The sequence below is a fragment of the Solea senegalensis genome, unplaced genomic scaffold, assembly GCF_019176455.1.
Source record: "Solea senegalensis isolate Sse05_10M unplaced genomic scaffold, IFAPA_SoseM_1 scf7180000013353, whole genome shotgun sequence".
Lineage (NCBI taxonomy): Eukaryota > Metazoa > Chordata > Actinopteri > Pleuronectiformes > Soleidae > Solea > Solea senegalensis.
The window spans coordinates 4995-25178 of NW_025320808.1; the positions used below are offsets into that span (position 1 = coordinate 4995).

General features: G+C 44.6%; 1 protein-coding gene across 3 annotated transcripts; it reads right to left on the reverse strand.

Moving 5' to 3' along the window:
- Positions 1–4840: 4840 nt before the first annotated feature.
- Positions 4841–20104, reverse strand: LOC122760283 (multimerin-2-like). Of its 3 annotated transcripts, none has more exons than XM_044015368.1 (12): positions 17122–20104; positions 16954–17019; positions 16643–16768; positions 16477–16542; positions 16368–16375; positions 10971–11084; positions 7746–8182; positions 7493–7669; positions 6863–7318; positions 6176–6551; positions 5576–6103; positions 4841–5496 (listed from the first exon to the last, which is right to left on the reverse strand). In XM_044015368.1, the coding sequence occupies exons 6-12, from the start codon at positions 11005–11007 to the stop codon at positions 5111–5113; spliced, it is 2397 nt and encodes a 798-aa protein (XP_043871303.1). In that variant the 5' UTR covers positions 11008–11084; positions 16368–16375; positions 16477–16542; positions 16643–16768; positions 16954–17019; positions 17122–20104; the 3' UTR covers positions 4841–5110. The 3 variants fall into 3 exon arrangements, with proteins under 3 accessions (XP_043871303.1, XP_043871302.1, XP_043871304.1); XM_044015367.1 differs by having other exon boundaries at positions 16643–16855; XM_044015369.1 differs by lacking the exons at positions 10971–11084; positions 16368–16375; positions 16477–16542; ... (1 more) ...; positions 16954–17019; positions 17122–20104 and adding an exon at positions 9412–9681.
- Positions 20105–20184: the final 80 nt, after the last annotated feature.

A 20184-nucleotide genomic window follows, 5' to 3' on the forward strand; every position in this document is an offset into this window, starting at 1 on the left:
CCTCCTCCTAATGGCCCTCATGAGTTCCGACCCCCGTCTAATAAAACTCATCCCTCTCTCCGTCCAGTACCATCACATCGAGGCCAGCCGTTGTGACGACAGACAAACTGGACAGCGGCTGCTCTGCTGCTGCACTCCTGCTGGGCACACATTCTCTGCTGCTTTGAAGACAGACACTGACCTGCATTTTAAAACCACATGAGATAAAGGCAAGGAATTTAGTGTGGCGTTTGAAAAGGAAAGTAAAAGTTTGGTGCTTTTACCTTCAAAATGCCATATGAAGACGTGAAATCTATGATGGTATTATGGCAACTAAAAATGTTACCTTTTATACACAATGTAATATAAATATATACTCTGAATTTTAAAACACCCTTAATCAACTGTATTCATCTCCTTCCACTTGCTGCTATATGAAAAATGGAGGCAGTTGGTGCCGGTGCTCTATCAATTTGGCATAATTACAAGATAAATTAGCATGTACGCGTGGTTTTGCAAATATTAGTTTTCACCCATTATCTAAATCAAAATCCCTCCACAACCTCATATGAACAGAGATCCGTGTCTGCAGCAGGTCTACATCTGAGCGAAGCGTGACGTAAACAAACCCGCATTGTGAAAGTGCTACTTACACAGAGGCTATAACTGTAGGTGGCTCTCCCACCGTTGCACAACAGGACTTTAATACTCGGCGATGATTAATGTGTGCTGCCAGTAATATCGATGGCCTCTATAGCGTTAATGAATCTGATGGGGACAATGTGTGCCACAAGGCTGACAATGCTTTGCTGAACCTGCGGGAAAGTAGTGTTTCTGTACGTCCGCATGCATTCGCCTGTTCTGGGAGCGCTTCAGTTCAATTCATCATAAATGTGAGCATGTGCATGTGAATTACTCATTAGTCCCTGCATTGATCTGACCCCGGGACAGGCGTCATGCTCACCTCACAGAGGAAACTGCAGTGAGACAAAAGGAGCTAGTAATCAATCAGTAGCTGGAAACCAATCATCTGAGAATAGGTCTTCCAATTAGTGGAAAAGCCCTCTTTGGTGTCATATCATCCTATGTTCCATCCAGGCATTCACTCTTGTCTGCATAGGATTTATGGTTGGGTGGTTATCAATATGCTGGATAACCTAGGCTCCGGTCTGCACTGCCGTCTCAATCTTATATGTAGGAATTCACTGAACTGGTTGAAATATGTAAATGTGAAAGCCTCATTCTCATCTCACATACTAGTGTAAACTGGAAATGTCTAATAGCTGCTGTGTTTTAGGGGAGCACTTTGCCCGTATGCAAATGGTACGCAACAAAAAAAACAGGGATGTGTTTCAATGCAGTTGTAGCTGTGCGGCACACAGGCTGTAAGCACCAAGCATCACTTAGCCGCAACACATTAGGAGTGATGGTAATGGAAACAGAGACGGGCAAAGCCTCTATAGAGCAGGAAACACGCACATAAATAGCTTTTGACTGGTCGCACTGTGACGGGTCATACCGAATCTGGTGTGACACCCTGTCTTGACTTTTAAGGAAACGCATAGCAAATGCGTGTTCAGGAGTGCGATGCACTGGTTCACTGATGATACTTGAGAGATTCACCTGTCATACGCACTAACGTCACTTCCACACATTACTAAACAATTTATACTGCCGCAGCAAATGGTGTCTTTAATTAATACACCGTTCAAGAGGCAAAGACTTTTTATTCTTTTATCAGGAACGGAATTAACATTCTCGGTCAGCTGGGTGTTTTTTCCAATTAATGGCTATAATAAAGGCCTCTTAAAAGCAACCGGTTACAGTGACGTTAAACAGAGTGTTGGCAGCAAGACTGTAAATGCGTGTTGACATTTCACTTTTCATTGGAATGTGGCTGCCTGTAGCTATGCTGGCTGGCCGACACAAAGGTTTGTAATTCTAATAGGCTGGCAATTCAAACATGTAAAAGTGCCCTATACCATTTGCTTTAAGCAGCACTTTGTCTAGTCTTCATCTTTTTTCAAAATGTGACATTTTCAGCATTTTCATCAGTGTCTCAAAGTGCAGTGTTTGGATCTTGATCTTGAAAATGTCAATCATTTGTTAAATCACTGTTTGAGATCAGTGGGTTTGTTGCACGCAAACGTAATTCTGAGAAATATTCTGGCCTTGGTGGAGCTGTACAGTATGTATTCTACCGAGTGCTACTCTAATGATGAAATAACGCCGTTTTATGAATAAAGCCATGATGAATATGAGGATATGAGGTGCTTGGAGAACTATAAAGTATTTGTGGTTAAATAGTTGGCCCCATTTTGTGTGCGCCAAAGAAATGAGTCACTGTAGTCGAGCATTTTCCTATGTGCAAAGTTATAATAGCGGGCTTAAATCAATTCAGTAATATAAAATTGTATCAGTGTAACAAATGTGCACTACTACTTGTTCACATTATTTCTTCTAATGTTCCACGATGGAAATCAGTCAGACTTCAGTCAGTAACTTCATACATGTGTGACTATTGCCCTTAAATGCTCCACAAAATGCACTACAGAATTAAACTGAAAATGGAACCAGCAAGAAAACCCATCTATAAGCCTTCACAGAGCATGCGTTAATATCTGCCTGAGTGCAAACGGCTATCTAAATAGTACAAGGTGATTTTGATATTTAAACTATTTGAAGATTCAGCAAGAAACGATATTATTTTTTTTTCCTTCTTCAATGTGGATTAAATGGTGGTGAGACAGCTCACTGGTTCTTTTCACACTGGGCTTAAATCTAGAGGATTTGTTGCCCTAATATAGGTATGTTTTGAATTTACGAATGACAAAAAAGGTCATATCCCTGCTTGTGGAGGGAGATTGTCAACTGTGAGGGCTGAGAGAGAGAGAGAGAGAAAAAAAGATATTTATGGAATTGTATGAGATTAAGGCAGACAGCAGGAGAAATGAGTTTCCATATAACATTAAGTCGTTTAGCTTATTCATTCAAGTATGTTATCAAATCATGGGACAAAGACTCGCAAGCTGCTTTAATTTCATAGAACAGGTCAACTCATTTTGTGGCCTCTCTTGTTGTCATGATGTGTTTGTCTTAGCTCCTCCAGTTAAAAGAAGAAAAAAAAAGGATGGTTGACTTTTTTCTTGTGTGTGCGCACTTAACTATGTCTTTGACCTTGTATTTGCATGTACCAACACATGCTTGCTCCGTGTTCCTGTAAACCTTTTTCGCTCTGCCAGTCTCGTCTGTGCCTGCATTCAGTCATGACCCGAGCACTACCTGAGGAGCACGGTGTGTCATATTTTAACTCCCTTTGTCTTTGACAGATGCCTTGGCTCTAAAAGCTTCTGTCCGTGGTGCTGAAGGCTGGCCTGATGTATGTGTGTTTGACTCCGTTTGATAAATCCGCCGTGTCACTCCGCCTCTGACAACCATTCATCATGCTCCGCTTTCTCATTTGAAATGTTCTGTGTGCTGGATAATTCAGTAAGACAAATCAAATGTGAGTCCCAAAGCTTCGAGTCAGCTCTACCCCCCCTTGTTGACTTTTCACTACTGTACTTTATTTCTCCGTCATAAGGACACAGTGTCCCAATGTCTGAGCAGCAGCAACAGCAGCAGTAGTAGGTGAAGCACAGTAGCTATATTGAGACCAGCTGAAGGACAAACTTGTTCTTAATGAGGCGGCTAATGAGTTCTGTTCTTTTGTTACTGTGTTTTTTTTTGTTTTTTTTTTTTCCTTCTGTGGTTGGACAACCAGTCAACCATTCAGCTGAAGTCTCCTGACTTTTCCTCTGTGGTCCGACTTAAAAGACAGTTCTTGTCCTGTACCACTTAGTTATTTTTGTTTTACATACTTGCAGCTGAAACGATACGGTAACCATTGATTGAATAATTCAAAGCAAAGTGAGAAAAAGCAAAAGTAGGCAATTGATTGTAAAAGAAACAATGACATTTATTTTTTTCTTAGCACTTTTCTTAATTAGTCTCTTGTGCCCATTGATCACATATAATACAGTTAATATAAAAATGGCTTTTTACTTTACACCCAAAGCAACAATGAAATGTTTTTTTTTCTTAAAATATGTATGCTAAAAATACTGAGAAAGGATTTTCACTAAAAGGTACCGGAGAATAGCTTGTGATTCTGCAATGATGACATGGCCATGTTTCGCTGTGGCTGATGTTTCTCTTCAGTGTTTCCTCTTCTGTCTTTTCCGCATGTGGTTCTTGTTGTAGGCACTTACCAGGGCATAGCAGACCACTTCTTGAGGCAAAAAAAAAAAAATCTATCAGTTTTTCACAGCAGACATTTCAACATGTCACAGCACAAAAGCACAAGGGTAAAAAAATAAAATGACTGATGTCTGAATTCTATTCATCTGATCCATTTGCAGCGTCCTGGTGATGTGTACGCCGACTCCCTGTACCACAGTTCTGCCTTATTGTGACACCGAAATTCAGCATAACCCTTCAACTTTACTTTCTCTGAATGAAATCAGACGTTTGTTCTTAATGTTTGTTGTAAAAATTCAAAGTTCAACTTTCCCAGTGGAAACACCAGATAATCCAACACCAGATAATCCAGCACCAGATAATCCAGAACCAGATAATCTAGTACCAGATAATCCAGAACCAGATAGTCCAACACCAGATTATCCAGAACCAGATAATCTAGTGCCAGATAATCCAGACCCAGATAGTCCAACACCAGATAATCCAGCATCTGATAATCCAATGAATTTGACAGAAAAGGCTGTTCATTTTTTAGTTTTGTCAGCTGTCAATCATAATTTGTCATAATTTAATCAATAATTAAAACCAAAGTGTAAAGAGAAAAAAAACCCTTTGAGGCGACTTATGACACAATGCAGCCTGCCACCAGGGGGCGAGCTGTCTAAACATTTATATTTAATGTTTTTCTTATGATAAATATTTCCTCACATCTCCAGTCTAAGCTAGGTTAAGCTAAACACCTCCGGACTAAACCGGTGGAGCAGAGGAAGAAGTCCACGACCGGCGGTTGAAGGGTTGATGGTTTGATTCCCGCTGTTTTGTGTAAGGTGCTTCTGTCATAAAACAACATCGAGTTCTCCTCCTGTGCTCAGCTGACTGTTCCACAGCGCCCTCAGGTGGTGCGATGCAGTAATAACCCAGTGAAGACATTGTCCTCTGAATCCGCCCATGCCCCGCCCCTCAGTTCCAGCCATATCTCCTCCCCTTTCCTCAGCCGCAGGAGTGCCACAGATGTGGCCGGCCCCCCCGCTGCTGTCACATTCTGTCGGTTTAGAGACACTGAAACCCCGCCCACCTTCCTGAGGACAATAGGGGCGGAGCCAGACTTTAGATTGAAGGTGAGGATGAAGACGTAGACCCCGTCCACTGGAGCGGTGAAGGTCCCGGTGTCAGAGTGAAAATGTCCTGGGTTCAGAGACGTATCAAACGTCACCGCGCTGTTTGAAATCCTCAGAGATGCCACAAACATCACAGAGTCTTCTGACACAAGAGCGCCACCTGGAGAGAGAAGCAGGAACAACATGTGTGTCCTCTGGTCCTTATCATGTGTCATGAGTGTTTTATGAAAGTCACTCACCAGGTAGATCCCTCCTGTTTCTATGGTTTCCTCTTCTTCCTGGCTCCTCCCCTCCTCCTCTGGCTCCTCCTCTCTTCCTCTCTTTCTTAGTTTTTTGGTTCTTCACCAGTTGCCACACTTGATCCAGATCCAGCGCTGCGTTTGATGCCACCAGGACGTCAGTTTTAGTGAAGACGTTCTTGAAGACCCTCAGATGTTCCTCCAGGCCTCTCTTCAGCCACGTCACCTCCTCCTGCAGTTTGGACAGCACCTCCCTCTCCGTGGAGGAGCTGGGACAGGGACAGGGTTTGTCCTCCAGCTGCTTCACCTTCAGCTCCAGGTCCTGCATCATCTTTTCCAGGTTCCACAGATCACTGCCGTCTCCCTCATGCTCCGGACGCCTCTCGTCAGGGCGCAGGAAGAGCTGCTGCTCCCGGGCTGCTTCTCCGCTGTTGCTCCTCCTCATACCACCAGGACTCTTGTCATCGGGGAGGAGGAGGGAGGAGGAGAAGGAGGGTTGGTCAGCAGATGGCACCTCCTCCCAGACTCCTGTGAACAGAAGCAGTCGTGTATTTAGTGAGTCTCAGCAGCAGGGGGCACTCACAGCACTAATGGAAGTACCTGCTCTGCTGCTCAGCAGTGACGTGATGCTCAGGCTGTGTCCTCTCAGTTCCTCCTGCAGGTTCTTCAGCTGCTCCTTCAGGGCTGGGATGGACTGGGCCTCCTGGTCCTGGACCGGCCACTCCAGGAACTCCAGCACCTCTTCGCCCAGGAGAAGCTCCAGCACGTCGCTGTGTCTGATGGCGTCTTTGAGCATAGAGTCGAAGGGCGCGGACAGTTTGTGCAGGTCCTTTCTCAGCTGCTCGTTGCTCCGCTTCAGAACGCTCACCTCGGCCACGCTGAGGCTCAGCGAGCTGCTCAGCTGCCTCACAGTCTGGTTCAGAGTCTGGCTCAGAGTCCGGCTCCTGGTCTGCTCCAACACCACAGACTCCTTCACCTACAGGGTCAGGGTTAGAGAGAGGGCGTGAGTGAGTGAGTGACTGAGTGACTGAGTGACTGTGTGTTTGTCTGTGTGTGTCTGTGTGTCTGACTGTGTGTGTGTGTGTCTGTGTGTGTGACTGTGGAGTGTGTGTGACTGTCTGTGTGTCTGACTGTGTGTGTGTGTGTCTGTGTGTGACTGTCTTGTGTGTGACTGTCTGTGTGTGTGACTGTCGCGTGTGTGTGTGTGACTGCGTGTGGAGTGACTATGCGTGTGTGTGTGTGTCTGTGTGAGAGTCTGTGTGTGAGTGTGTGTGTGTGTTTTCATACCAGCTGAAGACCACGTTGAAGCGCTTCTACCGCCGGCTCCCAGTCATTGGCCCCGTCCCACTGCTCCACCCCTCTGTCATCATCTGCTTCCAGGGCTAATCTGTTCTCATTGGCCAGGGCTGTCACATTGGCCACGCCCCTCTCCAGCTGAACTACGGCGGCGGTCAGTGCCTTGCAGTCACAGTCCGGGGCAGAGTGGTTGCGGTAGAGGGCGGTGAACAGGTAATCCATGTCCACGTCCACCTCCTGCAGGTGCTGAGTCATGTTTCGTGTCAGCTCGTCCACCTTCTTCAGGACGCCCACCTTAGCGTCCTCCACCTCCAGACCCGTCTCCATGAACAGGACCTGACTGCGACGAGCAGTCTGGTTGATCAGCTTCTCCAGATCCTTCAGGTCAAACCTGAGTCTCTGGACGTTTCCTGAGGTCACGTCCACGTCCTCCGTCAGCCCGCCCACCTGCACCAGCCAATCACAGAGCAGCATTTAGTCACGAGAACATGAAGAGACTTTGTGTTTTTAGAAGAAGGACAGAGGTCACAGGTCACTTCATTACATACTGTACCTAATAAAGTGACCAGTGACATGAACATGAACTGTCCTTTTAAAACAGGAGGCCTAAGTTCCGCCCACCTTGACTGTGTTGTTGACCACCATGTTGTCCAGACGCTTGATGGCCTCCCACAGTGTGGACGAGTCTGTGGGCGGCAGTGGGCGGAGCATGGAGGGAGGGGGAGCGGCGTGGGGCTCCAGTTCCGCCTCTGTGGTCTGGTCCTGGTTGACCTTCAGATCCATGGCCTGCAGGCTGATCTGGGGTCAGAGGTCAGAGAGAATGTTAATGTTCATTTATATACACTTCTGTGATAGAGAGATGTTGACCTCTGACCTGCAGCATCTTCTGCTGACGTTTCAGCTTCACATCCATGTCCATCTTGAAGCTGGTGAGGTTGTAGTGCAGCATTGCATGCTGGGAGTGTAGTCTGCTGTCCGTGTCCAACCTGTGTGTCTCCAGCTGTGCCTGGACCTCCCTGATGTGCTTGTACACCTCGTCCAGTTTGGCGTCTAATATCTGCTCTGCTTCCTTGTTGTGCTTGAGCGCCTCCGTCGTCCCCACCTGCAGCTGAAGCTCCGCCCCCGGCCACCCGCTCCTCAGCTGCAGCACCTCCTGGGCGAGGTCGTCCACCTGTCGCGTCAGGTGCTCCAGCGAGCGGTTGAAGTTGTGGAGGAGCGGATGCAGCTGGGACATGAGCAGAGCCATCATGTCAGGGACAGGGAGAGCAGCAGGGACTTCTGGGTAATGGTGGGCGGCGGCATCGTCCTCATCTGCAGGTGAGGCAAGTTACAAACTACTCTGACCTTTGACCTTTAACGTGCATGTGTGTCAGTGTGTGTGTGTGTTTGTGACTGTGTGTGTGTGGGCTTCAATAGTGTGTGTGACTGTGTGTTTGTCTGTGTGTGTGTGTGACTGTGTGTGTGACTGTGTGTGTGACTGTGTGTGTGTGTGACTGTCTGTGTGTCTGTGTGTGTGTGACTGTGTGTGTGTGTGTGTTTGTGACTGTCTGTGTGGGCTGTGTGTGTGACTGTCTGTGTCTGTGTGTGACTGTGTGTGTGTGGGTGTGTGACTGTGTGTGTGTGTGACTGTGTGTGTGTGTGTTTGTGACTGTCATGTGTGAAGCTTTATCTGTATGTGTCTGTAATGTGACTGTGTATGGCTTTGTAGTAATGGTATCTGTGTATGTGTGTATTTAATGTGTAATGACTGTGTGTTTTGTATGTGTGTGTGTCTATTATTGTGACTGTGTGTCTTTGATGTGTGTGTGTGTTCTCTGTGTGTGACTGTTTGTGTGTGTGACTGTGTGTGTTTGTGACTGTGTGTGACTGTCTGTGTCTGTGTGTGACTGTGTGCGTGTGTGTGTGACTGTGCGTGTGTGACTGTGTGTGTGGCTGTGTGTGTTTGTGTGTGACTGTGTGTGTGTTTGTGACTGTGTGTGTGACATCTGTGTGTCTGTGTGTGTGACTGTGTGAGTGTAATGTGACTGTCGTGTGTGACTGTGTGTGTGTGTGTGACTGTGTGTGTTTGTGACTGTGTGTGTGTGTTTGTGACTGTGTGTGTGACTCTCTGTGTGTCTGTATTGTGACTGTGTGTAGTAATTAGTTTGTCTGTGTGTATGCGTGTATTGTGACTGTGTGTGTGTGGACTGTGTTTGTGTGTGGCTGTGTGTGTGTGTTTGTGACTGTGTGTGTGTGACTGTCTCGTGTGTGTGTGACTGTGTGTGGGTGTGTGACTGTTGGGTGTGTGTCAGTCATGACAGTGCATTATTAATGACTGTGTGTGTGTGTGACTGTGCGTGTGTGACTGTGTGTCTGTATGTGTGTGTGTGTGTGTGTGTGTGTGTGTGTATGTGTGTGTCTGTGTGTGTGTGTGTGTGTATGTGTCTTTTCAAGTGTCTTTTTCAGGTTCATCCTCTGGGAAATATGAATTTTTACTGTGTTAAAAAAAGACAAAAGCTTTTCACACACGCACACACACACACACACACATATATAATAACCTGTAGTCCTCTGAGACATGGCCCCGCCCTCTGGGCAACAGGGACACAGAGCTGTCTTTGTCCTCTGAAAACAGGAAGTGTTGATGTTGATGCTGGTGACGCGTGGCACAGTGGAGCTGGTTCTCAGCCTCTGGTTCCAGGAGATAACATGAGATTTCACTGTTTGTGGCTGTTAGTTCAGCCAAAACACACAGAGACCACAAGAGTCCACAAGAGACCCTGTGTCCTCTTGTGTCCTCTTGTGTCCTCTTGTGTCTTCTGTGTCGTCCTGTGTCCTCCTCTGTGTTGTCCTTTGTCCTCTTGTGTCACAGTGAGTCCATTTGAGTGTTGTTTGTTTTTTCTCAGTGTTTGAGTGTAAAAACTGTGGTGATGTTAACCAGGTTACTGGTTAGAAACTAGTCTCTTACTCACCACTCTCTCTCTCTCTCTCTCTCTCTCTCTCTCTCTCTCTCTCTCTCACATACACACACACACACACTTTCCTGTATGGGCAGCAAGGTGAGGTCCGCGCGAAGGCACTATGGATTTGAGGACCATCATTTCTGCTATGCTTAGAGATAAAAAAAAGGCTAAATGTCCACACAACATAACGCCCTGACATCAGTTTCCTCTTCAGCTTCTTAAAAAATTTAATTTGGAAAAGTCACGTTAAATCAGTATCACCATTGGGAGGACAGCTAGAGGTACATTAGCAACATACACACACACACACTCACACAAACACTCACTCCCTACAAACACTCACTTTCACTCACACACACACACACAAAACACAACACTCACTCCCACTCACACACACACACACACACACACACACACACACACACACCTACCTACCTAGCTTCTACACACACCCCACACACACACAAGCCTCACTCACACACACACACACACACACTCACACAAACATCACTCACTCACACAAACACTCTGCTCACTCACACACACACACACACAAAAGCCCACAAACACTCACTCACACACACACACACAAACACTCCTCACACACACACACACACACACACACACAGCTTTTTAAATCACAGAGAAAATGTGTTGTTTTAATGTCATAAACAGCAGAATGTTCTACGCTAAAGGAACTCACTGCTCAGTGAGTCAAGGTCTAAGGAGCACTGTGGGAAGCTCAAGCTTATACACACTCACTCACTCCCGACACACTCACTCACACACACACACACACAAAACACAAACACTCTCCTCACACACACTCTCACACACACACACACACACACACACAAACACTCACTCACACACACACACACACTCACTCACACACACCAACGTCCACAGAGAAAATGTGTTGTTTTAATGTCATAAACAGCAGAATGTTCCTTTAAAGGAACTCACTGCTCAGTGAGGTCAAAGGTCAGGGAGCACTGTGGGAAACTCAGCTTATACACACACACACATCCACACATTTTCCTCCACAGGAAATCCTTTCTCTCTTTTGTTATCCATACTTTGTGTGTGTGTGTGTGTGTGTGTGTGTGAGTCCACTAGAAAGAGAAGGACTCGTGTGACCTTTGACCTATACTCACGTGGTTGATGGTGGCGTCCATGGTGTTGGTTCAACATATCAGCGCCCTGGTGGGTGTGGCCTGTGACTGGGGCAGTGTGTGTGGTTGTGTGCTCGTTGTGCTGATCCTGGACGTCTGAAACACAATGACATCATACTTTATCATCAGCAGCAGGTCAAAGGTCAGTCTGTAACAGGAACAAAGAGAGTGACAGGAAGTGAGACGGTGTGGTGGCTGATGGGAAGTTTCTTTTATTCCACTTCATTATTAAACTTAAGTGACCTCTTGACCTTTAATGTGGACCACGCCCAGAGGTGGAGCTAGAGGGGGCCGGGGTAGCACTGGACCCCCATGAAATCTGATTGGACCTTGTCAAAAGGAGCCAGTTGCTTTTTGAAATCAGTGACTACTGACTGCTAAGTCCCTCCTGTGCACTAGTTGGCGCTATGTACCACAAAGAATTGTAATCTACATTTATTAGGAGAAGAAGAAGAATCGCCACAGAAGAAGTTTATCGTTGCTGGAGGAGTTCGTTGAGCCAGGAGAACAGGACAGAGGATCAACACATGACACAACGGTATACGTTACTGAGATGTTTGTATACATTACATAAATCTGAAAATAAAATCTATTAAAAACGTAACATGGCGATGGTAGTCAGCCTGTCAACAAGCTGAAAAGTTTGAATATTAAACTTACATCTACAGTGTTCTATGTCTCCTGACATTTGTTAGGCTTGAAGTGGGGACTTCACAACATTGTGCAATTATAAGTGATGCTAGGGGTAACAAGACTGGTAACTGTGTGTGAGTGTGTAACTGTCTGTGTGAGTGTGTAACTGTGTGTGAGTGAGTAACTGTGTGTGAGAGTGTGTAACTGTGTGTGTGAGTGTATAACTGTGTGTGAGTAGTAACTGTGTGTGAGTGTATAATGTGTGTAACTGTGTGTGAGTAACTGTGTGTGAGTGAGTAACTGTGTGTGGTGAGAGTGTGTGAGGTGTGTAACTGTGTGTGTGAGTGTATAACTGTGTGTGAGTGAGTGTGAGTAACTGTGTGTGAGTAACTGTGTGTGAGTGTATAACTGTGTGAGTGTGTGTAACTGTGTGTGAGTAACTGTGTGTGAGTGTGTAATTGTGTGTGAGTGAGTAACTGTGTGTGAGTGTGTAACTGTGTGTGAGTGAACTGTGTGTGAACTGTGTGTGTGCTGTGTGTGTGAAAACTGTGTGTGTGAGTGTAACTGTGTGTGTGTGTAACTGTGTGTGTGAGTGAGTAACTGTGTGTGTGAGTGTGTAACTGTGTGTGTGAGTGTGTAACTGTGTGTGTGAGTGTGAGTGTGTGTGTGAGGTGTGTGTAACTGTGTGTGAGATGTGTAACTGTGTGTGAGTGAGTAACTGTGTGTGAGTGAGTAACTGTGTGTGTGTAACTGTGTGTGTGAGTGTGTAACTGTGTGTGTAACTGTGTGTGTGTGTAACTGTGTGTGTGCTGTGAGTGACTGTGTGTGTGTGAGTGTGTAACTGTGTGTGAGTGTGTAACTGTGTGTGTGTGTGAACTGTGTGTGAGTGTGTGTGTGTGTGAGTGAGTAGTGTGTGTGAGTGTGTAGTAACTGTGTGTGAGTAACTGTGTGTGAGTGTGTGTGTGTGTGTGTGTGTGTAGTGTGTGAGTGTAACTGTGTGTGAGAGTGTGAACTTGTGTGTGTAACTGTGTGTGTGAGTGTGTAACTGTGTGTGAGTGTGTAAGTAACTGTGTGTGGTGAGTGTGTGTGAGAGTGTGTAACTGTGTGTGTGAGTGTATAACTGTGTGTGAGTGAGTAACTGTGTGTGAGTGTGGTAACTTGTGTGTGAGTGTGTAACTGTGTGTGAGTAACTGTGTGTGAGTGTGAGTGTGTGTGTGTGTGTGAGTAACTGTGTGTGTGAGTGTGTAACTGTGTGTGAGTGTGTGTGAGTGTAACTGTGTGTGAGAGTGTGTAACTGTGTGTGTGAGTGAGTGTGTGGTGAGTAACTGTGTGTGTGTGTGTAACTGTGTGTGTAACTGTGTGTGGTAGTAGTGTGTGAGTGTGTAACTGTGTGTGTGGGTGTGTAAGTGTGTGTGAGTGAGTAACTGTGTGTGAGTGTATAACTGTGTGTGAGTGTGTAACTTTGTGTGAGTAACTGTGTGTGAGTGTGTGTGTGTGTGTGAGTGAGTAACTGTGTGTGAGTGAGTAGTGTAACTGTGTGTGTGTGAACTGTGTGTAACTGTGTAGTGTGTGAGTAACTGTGTGTAGTGTGTAACTGTGTGTGTGTAGTGTGTAAACTGTGTGTGAGTGTGTAACTGTGTGTGTGTGTGAGTAACTGTGAGTGTATAACTGTGTGTGTGTGTGTGTGTGAGTGTGTGTGAGTGAGTAACTGTGTGTGTGTGTAACTGTGTGTGAGTGTGTGAGTGTGGTGTGTGTGAGTGTGTGTGAGTGTGTAACTGTGTGTGAGTGAGTAACTGTGTGTGAGTGTGTAACTGTGTGTGTGTGTGTGAGTGTATAACTGTGTGTGTAGGTGGTAACTGTGTGTGAGTGAACTGTGTGTGAGTGTGTAACTGTGTAACTGTGTGTGTGTGAGTGAGCTGTGTGTGAGTGTGTGTAACTGTGTGTGAGTGTGTAACTGTGTGTGTGAGTGTGTAACTGTGTGTGAGTGTGTAAACTGTGTGTGAGTGACTGTGTGCTGTGTGTATGTAACTGTGTGTGAGTGTGTATGTGTGTGAGTGTGTAACTGTGTGTGAGTGAGTAACTGTGTGTGTGTGTAAACTGTGTGTGAGTGTGTGTGTGTGTAACTGTGTGTGTGAGTGAGTAACTGTGTGTGAGTGTGAGTGTGTAACTGTGTGTGTGTGTGTGTGGAAACCGTGTGTGTGCTGTGTGTGTGAACTGTGTGTGAGTGTGTAACTGTGTGTGAGTGTGTAGCTGTGTGTGTGTAACTGTGTGAGTGTGTAACTGTGTGTGTAGTGAGTGAAACTGTGTGTGAGTGGTAACTGTGTGTGTAGTGTGTGTGTGAGTGAGTAACTGTGTGTGTGAGTGTGTAACTGTGTGAGTGTGTAACTGTGTGAGTGAGTGTGTGAGTGTGTGTGAGTGTGTAACTGTGTGTGTGAGTGAGTAACTGTGTACTGTGTGTGAGTGTGTGTAACTGTGTGTGTGTGTGTAACTGTAACTGTGTGTGGTGGTAGCTGTGAGAGGTGTGAGTGTGTAGTGAGTAACTGTGTGTTGTGGTGGTGTGCTTTGTAATGTGTGAGTGTGTGTGTGTGTGTAACTGTGTTGATGTGAGTGTGTGTGTGTGTGTGTGTGTGTGTGTGTGTGTGTGTGAGTGAGTGGTGAATGTGTGTGTGTGTGTGTGGGGGGGTGCACACGGTTTCACTTCGCACACAGTTACCACATTCACACGGGATACACAATCACACAGTTACCTGCTCACACAGTTACCTGATGCATGGGGTTACACTCAGTTCACACTCGCATTACCTCCTGGTGTTACCTCCTGGTCTCACGGTTTCCTCACACAGTTACACTGCAGTTCTACTCATGGTGCCTCTTTGTCCGCAGAACTCACCGCTGCGGTCGCGTTACACTCTGCATGAATACACTCACCGCATAGTCACCATAAGTGCCTCCGCGGTCACCGCTCGCGGTCACTCACTGCCTGCACGGTGCATTCACACCTGGTGCTGCTCACCGCAGTCTCCTTTCACTGCAGTCCCCACTCACACAGTGGGCTACTCACACACGGTTCACTCACACCTGAGATACCTCACAGTTACTCACTCACTGCAGTTACCTGCTGCGGGGTTCCGCTGCTGGGTTTGCCGCTCACGGGTCACTCCGCTGTTCCCTGCTCACCGCGGGTTGCTCCGCTCACGCGGGTGCTGCGCGCGCCTGTCACGCATGCCGCTCACGCAGTTCACTCACTCTGGCTGTACACTCGCACAGTAACTAATCGCACGCGTTGCTCACACCTATTCCTGATTACACCACTCACACCCCAGTTACTCCCCCACCTGATCTCTTCACCACGGTGCACTCCACACACATTCCACATCACGCACGGGTCCTCCTCCATAGTGCATGCGTTCGTCGCGTTACTCACACAACCTGATTACACTCGCAGGTACACTCAGGTCCTCACTGCTCACCAGTGCTCACGTTTCCCTCACGTCCTGCTCACCTCAGATACACTCACGCGGGTCCCCCATAATCACACCTGATTACTCACTCACAATCACATTACTCACTCACACACCTCCTGGGAGTTATTATTACTCACTCACACATAGTTACACACTCACACAGTTACACAATCACACACAGTTACTCACTCACACACACATACGTGTTTTCAGGACATATGAGGACGGGCCTTTCCCAGTGACCTGGAGCCCTGGGAATGAAAATGCCCCTTGTGGCTGCTTTCAGGAATGCATTGATCTATTGAGATTTTGGCTAGGGCTATATTTTGGTCAAACCTGAATTTAATGCTACTTATGGGGACATTGTCAGGTTTATGTGACAAATGAGTACCATGACATCAAACACTGTTATTTCATGTTGTGTCATTATATATGTATATATACATATGTCAGTGAATTGTAAAACCATTAGATATACACAATTTTCAAGTTTTTGTGACTTATAAAGACCAAGTTGGGATAGAGTCAGAATTTGCAACTGTGCTTCTGTTATATACGTCTGAATTATCTAAATAATAATCATACATGTATATGCTCACTATTCAGGTAACCTGGTAAGAAATGTCACATGTTCATACAACAAAAGTTAGCAAATGTGGTCAGTCTACTTATCATTGTGTTGGATTTATGAAGCAGTAAATGTTCAAGTGAAAAAAATCCTGGGAACACTTTCTGCCTTTCTTGCTTTTAATGAAAAGATAAACAAGGCCCAGAATGAGCAACACAGGTCTGTGCCTCCTTTCCTCTACTGCAGGTCATGCAGTACACAAAACATGTTTGTTATGTTACAAACAACAAACAAACAACATTTACATGAAAAAATAACACTGTGCATCCATAACAGGGATTCCCTTACACTGATTTGAAAAAACAAGACTTTGTGGCCCAACTAGCACTTCTGTCAAGTGCTATCTCTCTAAAAACAAGGTAAGAACCAACAAGGTAAGAACCAATCAATCAAATTAAAAACCGCACAACAGGTGCTCATAAATCTGAACACAGTCTTGTACAAAATAAAAAGAAAACTATCACAGTGCATTCTATCTATTCATCTTCCTTTTTAATGCTGTGATTCGGTTATGAATGTAGTATTTGATGGCAGACCAGTCTCTGTCTTTCAGGCATCACAGTCCCTTTTACCTGGTACTTTGCAGCTTGTTATGAAACGAATCATGTGTCGTTCAACAGCCTTAACTTCATTACCTGTCCACTTGCTTCTCACCTTCTCAGCTGTCAAAAATGAAAGCACATTAGAAATTGCTTAACAATGGTTTAATGGCTCACTGCTAACCTGAATGTTTTTTCAATGTGACCAGCAAATGCTCTTTTACCTTGCTTTTTGTTGGAGCTCTTTAAGGAAACTTGGACTGTACCAAGTATTGTGTCTTGCTGGTGATCTGGAAAAAAATAATTAAAATGTTTGTTATGATAAAAGCACATTTATATACTGTCTTCTGAGAAGAATACAATTTTCAATTCCATTATATTATATTTTACCATTTATTGGTTGAACATTGCTGATGGTTTTGAGCTGATGTTTTTGAGCTGCTGGTGCAGTTGAGTCAAAGGTGTCCTCCATGTTGTCCAGTATGGCTGTGTCAGAAGTGTCCCCCAAGTTGTTCACTGTGGTAGAGTCAGGTGCATGCGTTGGGTCCCTAGCGGTCTCAGTTCTCGAGCCATTAAAAAGTCACAGTACAATATTCCTAGGTGCTTTGTAGCAGCAACCAAAAGCAAGTCAAGTTAGATTACCATGACCCGGAAGACTGAAAAATGTTAACAACAACAATTAAATATTCATGTCACAATACCTATGTGCTGATCTAGGTGACTGCTGGTTTCTTCACTGGAGTCATCATCACTCATAGCTACTTCATCTGATTGAGTAAAACACAGTCAAGAAAAGTATTTTAAGTAAGGGATAAAAGCACATAAATGATACACTTGAAGCCATAAATTATGTATGCAAATAAATTAACCTTCAGGATTGATCTCAATGTCATCCAACCCTTTCCCCTGCAGGTCAGACAGTTTTCCTTTTTCCATTGCAATTAATAGTTTGCTGATTTTTGCAAGCTGCAGGGTACTCTCTGGAAGCAGGTAGAATTCTCGGTGCACACGGATGTCATGGCCAAGAAAGGTGGCAAGTTGATCCATTTCATTTTCTTTTAGGTTGAGCACTGTGGACAAAGTTGCGACTTGTTTCCGCAGTCTTGTTGACGTGAGTGCCTCTGGGTTTTTTGCACCACATTGGTTGGCGTAGGTGCGAAGGCAATCAGACCCTCTGTAATAGGAAAGAACACCTGGACGTGCAAATAAGTACACATTCTCTGTGTGGACTTGACACTCAATTCTGTTTTTTATAAGCAGATCCATTGCAGCGACCATATCAGGTGTAAGAAGCATAGGCACCATTCTTGACCTTTTACCACGAATCTCAACTCTGTCAAAGTGCTTTGCAAGATTCTTTTCCAGCTCACTGAGGCCCATCATAATGTCAGGATTCAACTCTTTACGGTTTCGTGATGTGAAACTCTGCAGCTCCATTTTTGAAACTTCCCCCTGCCTTTTTCTGTTAAAAAGTACTACCTGCGTCAAAGTCACTTTAGCAAGATTACCAAAGCTTTTGCTGTCAGGTCTTTCCTCTACGTCCTTCATGCATTTTGCACACTCAGTAGCAAGAAACCTGTGCATCAGCGTCACATCCTGAGTAAATGGTAAAACCAGTGGTTTATTCCATTTGGCTTGTTGAAGTGTACCCAATGCAGCACCTGAAATGGACTCTGTCCACTTTTTCTCATAGAGAGTGGCAAATTGCTTGGCCAACTCTGCAACTTCATGGCGATTTTCAATGATTGCATTGCACTGCACAATGCCAGCAACTTTGGCCAAACTGTGCCCCAGTTTTAAAGCCAAGGATGGGATTTTGTATGAGTTGCTATCCAACTCATAACCAGCAACAGCTCTGACTGCTTGTATCACATGACGAACATTACTGGGCATGACAAGGTCTTCTGTGCACTTCAAAGGTGTTGTAGCTCTAGCTGTTATCAATAACCTAGCCATCTCTCTCATTGTTTGGCGTATGTAGTCATTTCTTCTCTCATGTGGTTTCCTTGCATTGTACAATGACTCGCCAAGGCGAAGAATTTCTCTTTCACTCCTTACTACCAAGGAAATCTCATCCTGGTTCATTTCACAGGCAATCTTCCAAACAGCTTCATGAATTTCATGAGGTTTTGGTAAGTCAAGTCGGATCCTCTTCTGCCCAGTGGGAAACTCTTCAGCTGACCTCTGAGGGCACCTTCTTACGTGTCTCCAAAGGCAATCTCTTGCATAAAGTCCATGACAATATTTGCAATGACTGAAATGATCAGATCGTTTTGTTGATGAAGGAACCCATTCTCCAGCACCATCACTTGCCACAGTGGCATTATGGTCAAAGTTTCCTCTCTTCTTAAGACACCTAAACAACTCTCTTCTTTTGCGAGATTTCTTATTAAAACTGAGAGCCTTTGCAACATCAGGCTGATTACTGTGAACAGATTCAAGGTGTCTTATTTAGAAATGGGCTTTTTACAATAGAAACAATATTGCTTCTTGTTGTACTTGCTTTTTTGTCCGGATTTTTGAAATGGTGAGACTTTTATAGCGCTGTCATTGTTCGGAATCTTCTCAGATGAATCAGCACTGCACCTTCTTACTGAAGAACTATGACTATTGCTTATCGGTGATGAACTAAAGCTTCTAGGCTTTTCTGAACCTGCAATCTCTCCACTGTGTGTTGACACTATACCCATAAATGTGTCCCTGAAGACCTTTTCCAGAGGATTTTCTGAGATTCTTAGTTCCCTACTGCAAAGACTTGTGTCTGAGGAACTGCCAGGTGATTCTGGAATATAGTCGATATCTTCATAATCCGAATGATCTGAGGAATCGTGATCCGATATCTGAGTGAAAATTAGAGAACAAAATTATCTTAAACAATATTAATAGCAAGGGTATCATTCTGAAACCATTACAGTGTGCATAACATGGCTTTGGGAAGTGATGAGCCATTAAAAACAAACAATTACAATAAATATTTTCAATGTCATTTGTTTTAATAGGTAATGTGTGTATGTGTCAGATTAATTACCTGGTCACTACAGCTTGAGGAGTCTCCAACAGTTTCACAGCTAAACAATATGAGGACGTCAAACCAAACACACACTCAAGTCTTTCACAGTTAAACAATATGAGGACCTGATGACTGAACACATGTATGACTCATGTCAATAACTACCAGCATCTTCTATTGTAGGCTAACAAACTGTTGAAAACATTTTAGACAACTGTCTCTGTAGATAAAAATGAAGAAAACGTTTGTTTGGTTAGTTTTCCATGGAGTACAGCATGTCCTTAATTGTTAGCCAATTAGCTAAGTTAAGCTCACCTGGGGATTGTTAAAACTTAAACAGCTAAAATGAACACAACTTTAACTCTGTATGAAGATGACAATAAAGAAAAATTGATGATTCAAAATGTATCAGGCACTTCGTCTAGTCACTTGGAATAATTTGCTTGTAGTTCCTTTTAAATTATCTTTAACTTACCTCTTCAGATCAGCGTTAGCGTGTCAGCGTTGCAAATGACGTCAAAGATCTTGTATATGCCAAGATGGATATCTCCACAGTACTGAAGTTCCTGGATGGGACGTTCGTCGAGAGTGCCAGTGCGGTCTTATAAGTTTCAGAAGCTTTAAAATCAAGCTATGAACCGTTCTGTTCCATAGCAGACTTTATAAAATACATTCACAATGATAGATCCTACACTGTGGATTATTTAGCAACTTTAGCAACGTTAACAACTCAGCCATCTTGGTATGCCTCAGCTCAGTCTATTGGCCAATCACAGGCTTCCTTGCCGACTTACTAACCAATCAGAGGCTGTGTTATTGACTGTGTAACCAAACATGCGTGTGACAGCATTCATCTCAAATGTCTGCAATACATGAGTGTATTAAAGTAAATAAAGTGGATTTTGTATATATATATATATAT

Excerpts from the sequence above, each read along its gene's own strand:
- LOC122760283 (XM_044015368.1), bottom strand. The coding sequence starts at position 11,007 with ATGTTGAACCAACACCATGGACGCCACCATCAACCAC. Across the intron at positions 8,183-10,970 it reads TGGACGCCACCATCAACCAC|ATGAGGACGATGCCGCCGCC; the intron begins GTGAGTATAGGT and ends CCTCACCTGCAG. Across the intron at positions 6,104-6,175 it reads ACTGCTGAGCAGCAGAGCAG|GAGTCTGGGAGGAGGTGCCA; the intron begins GTACTTCCATTA and ends TTCTGTTCACAG.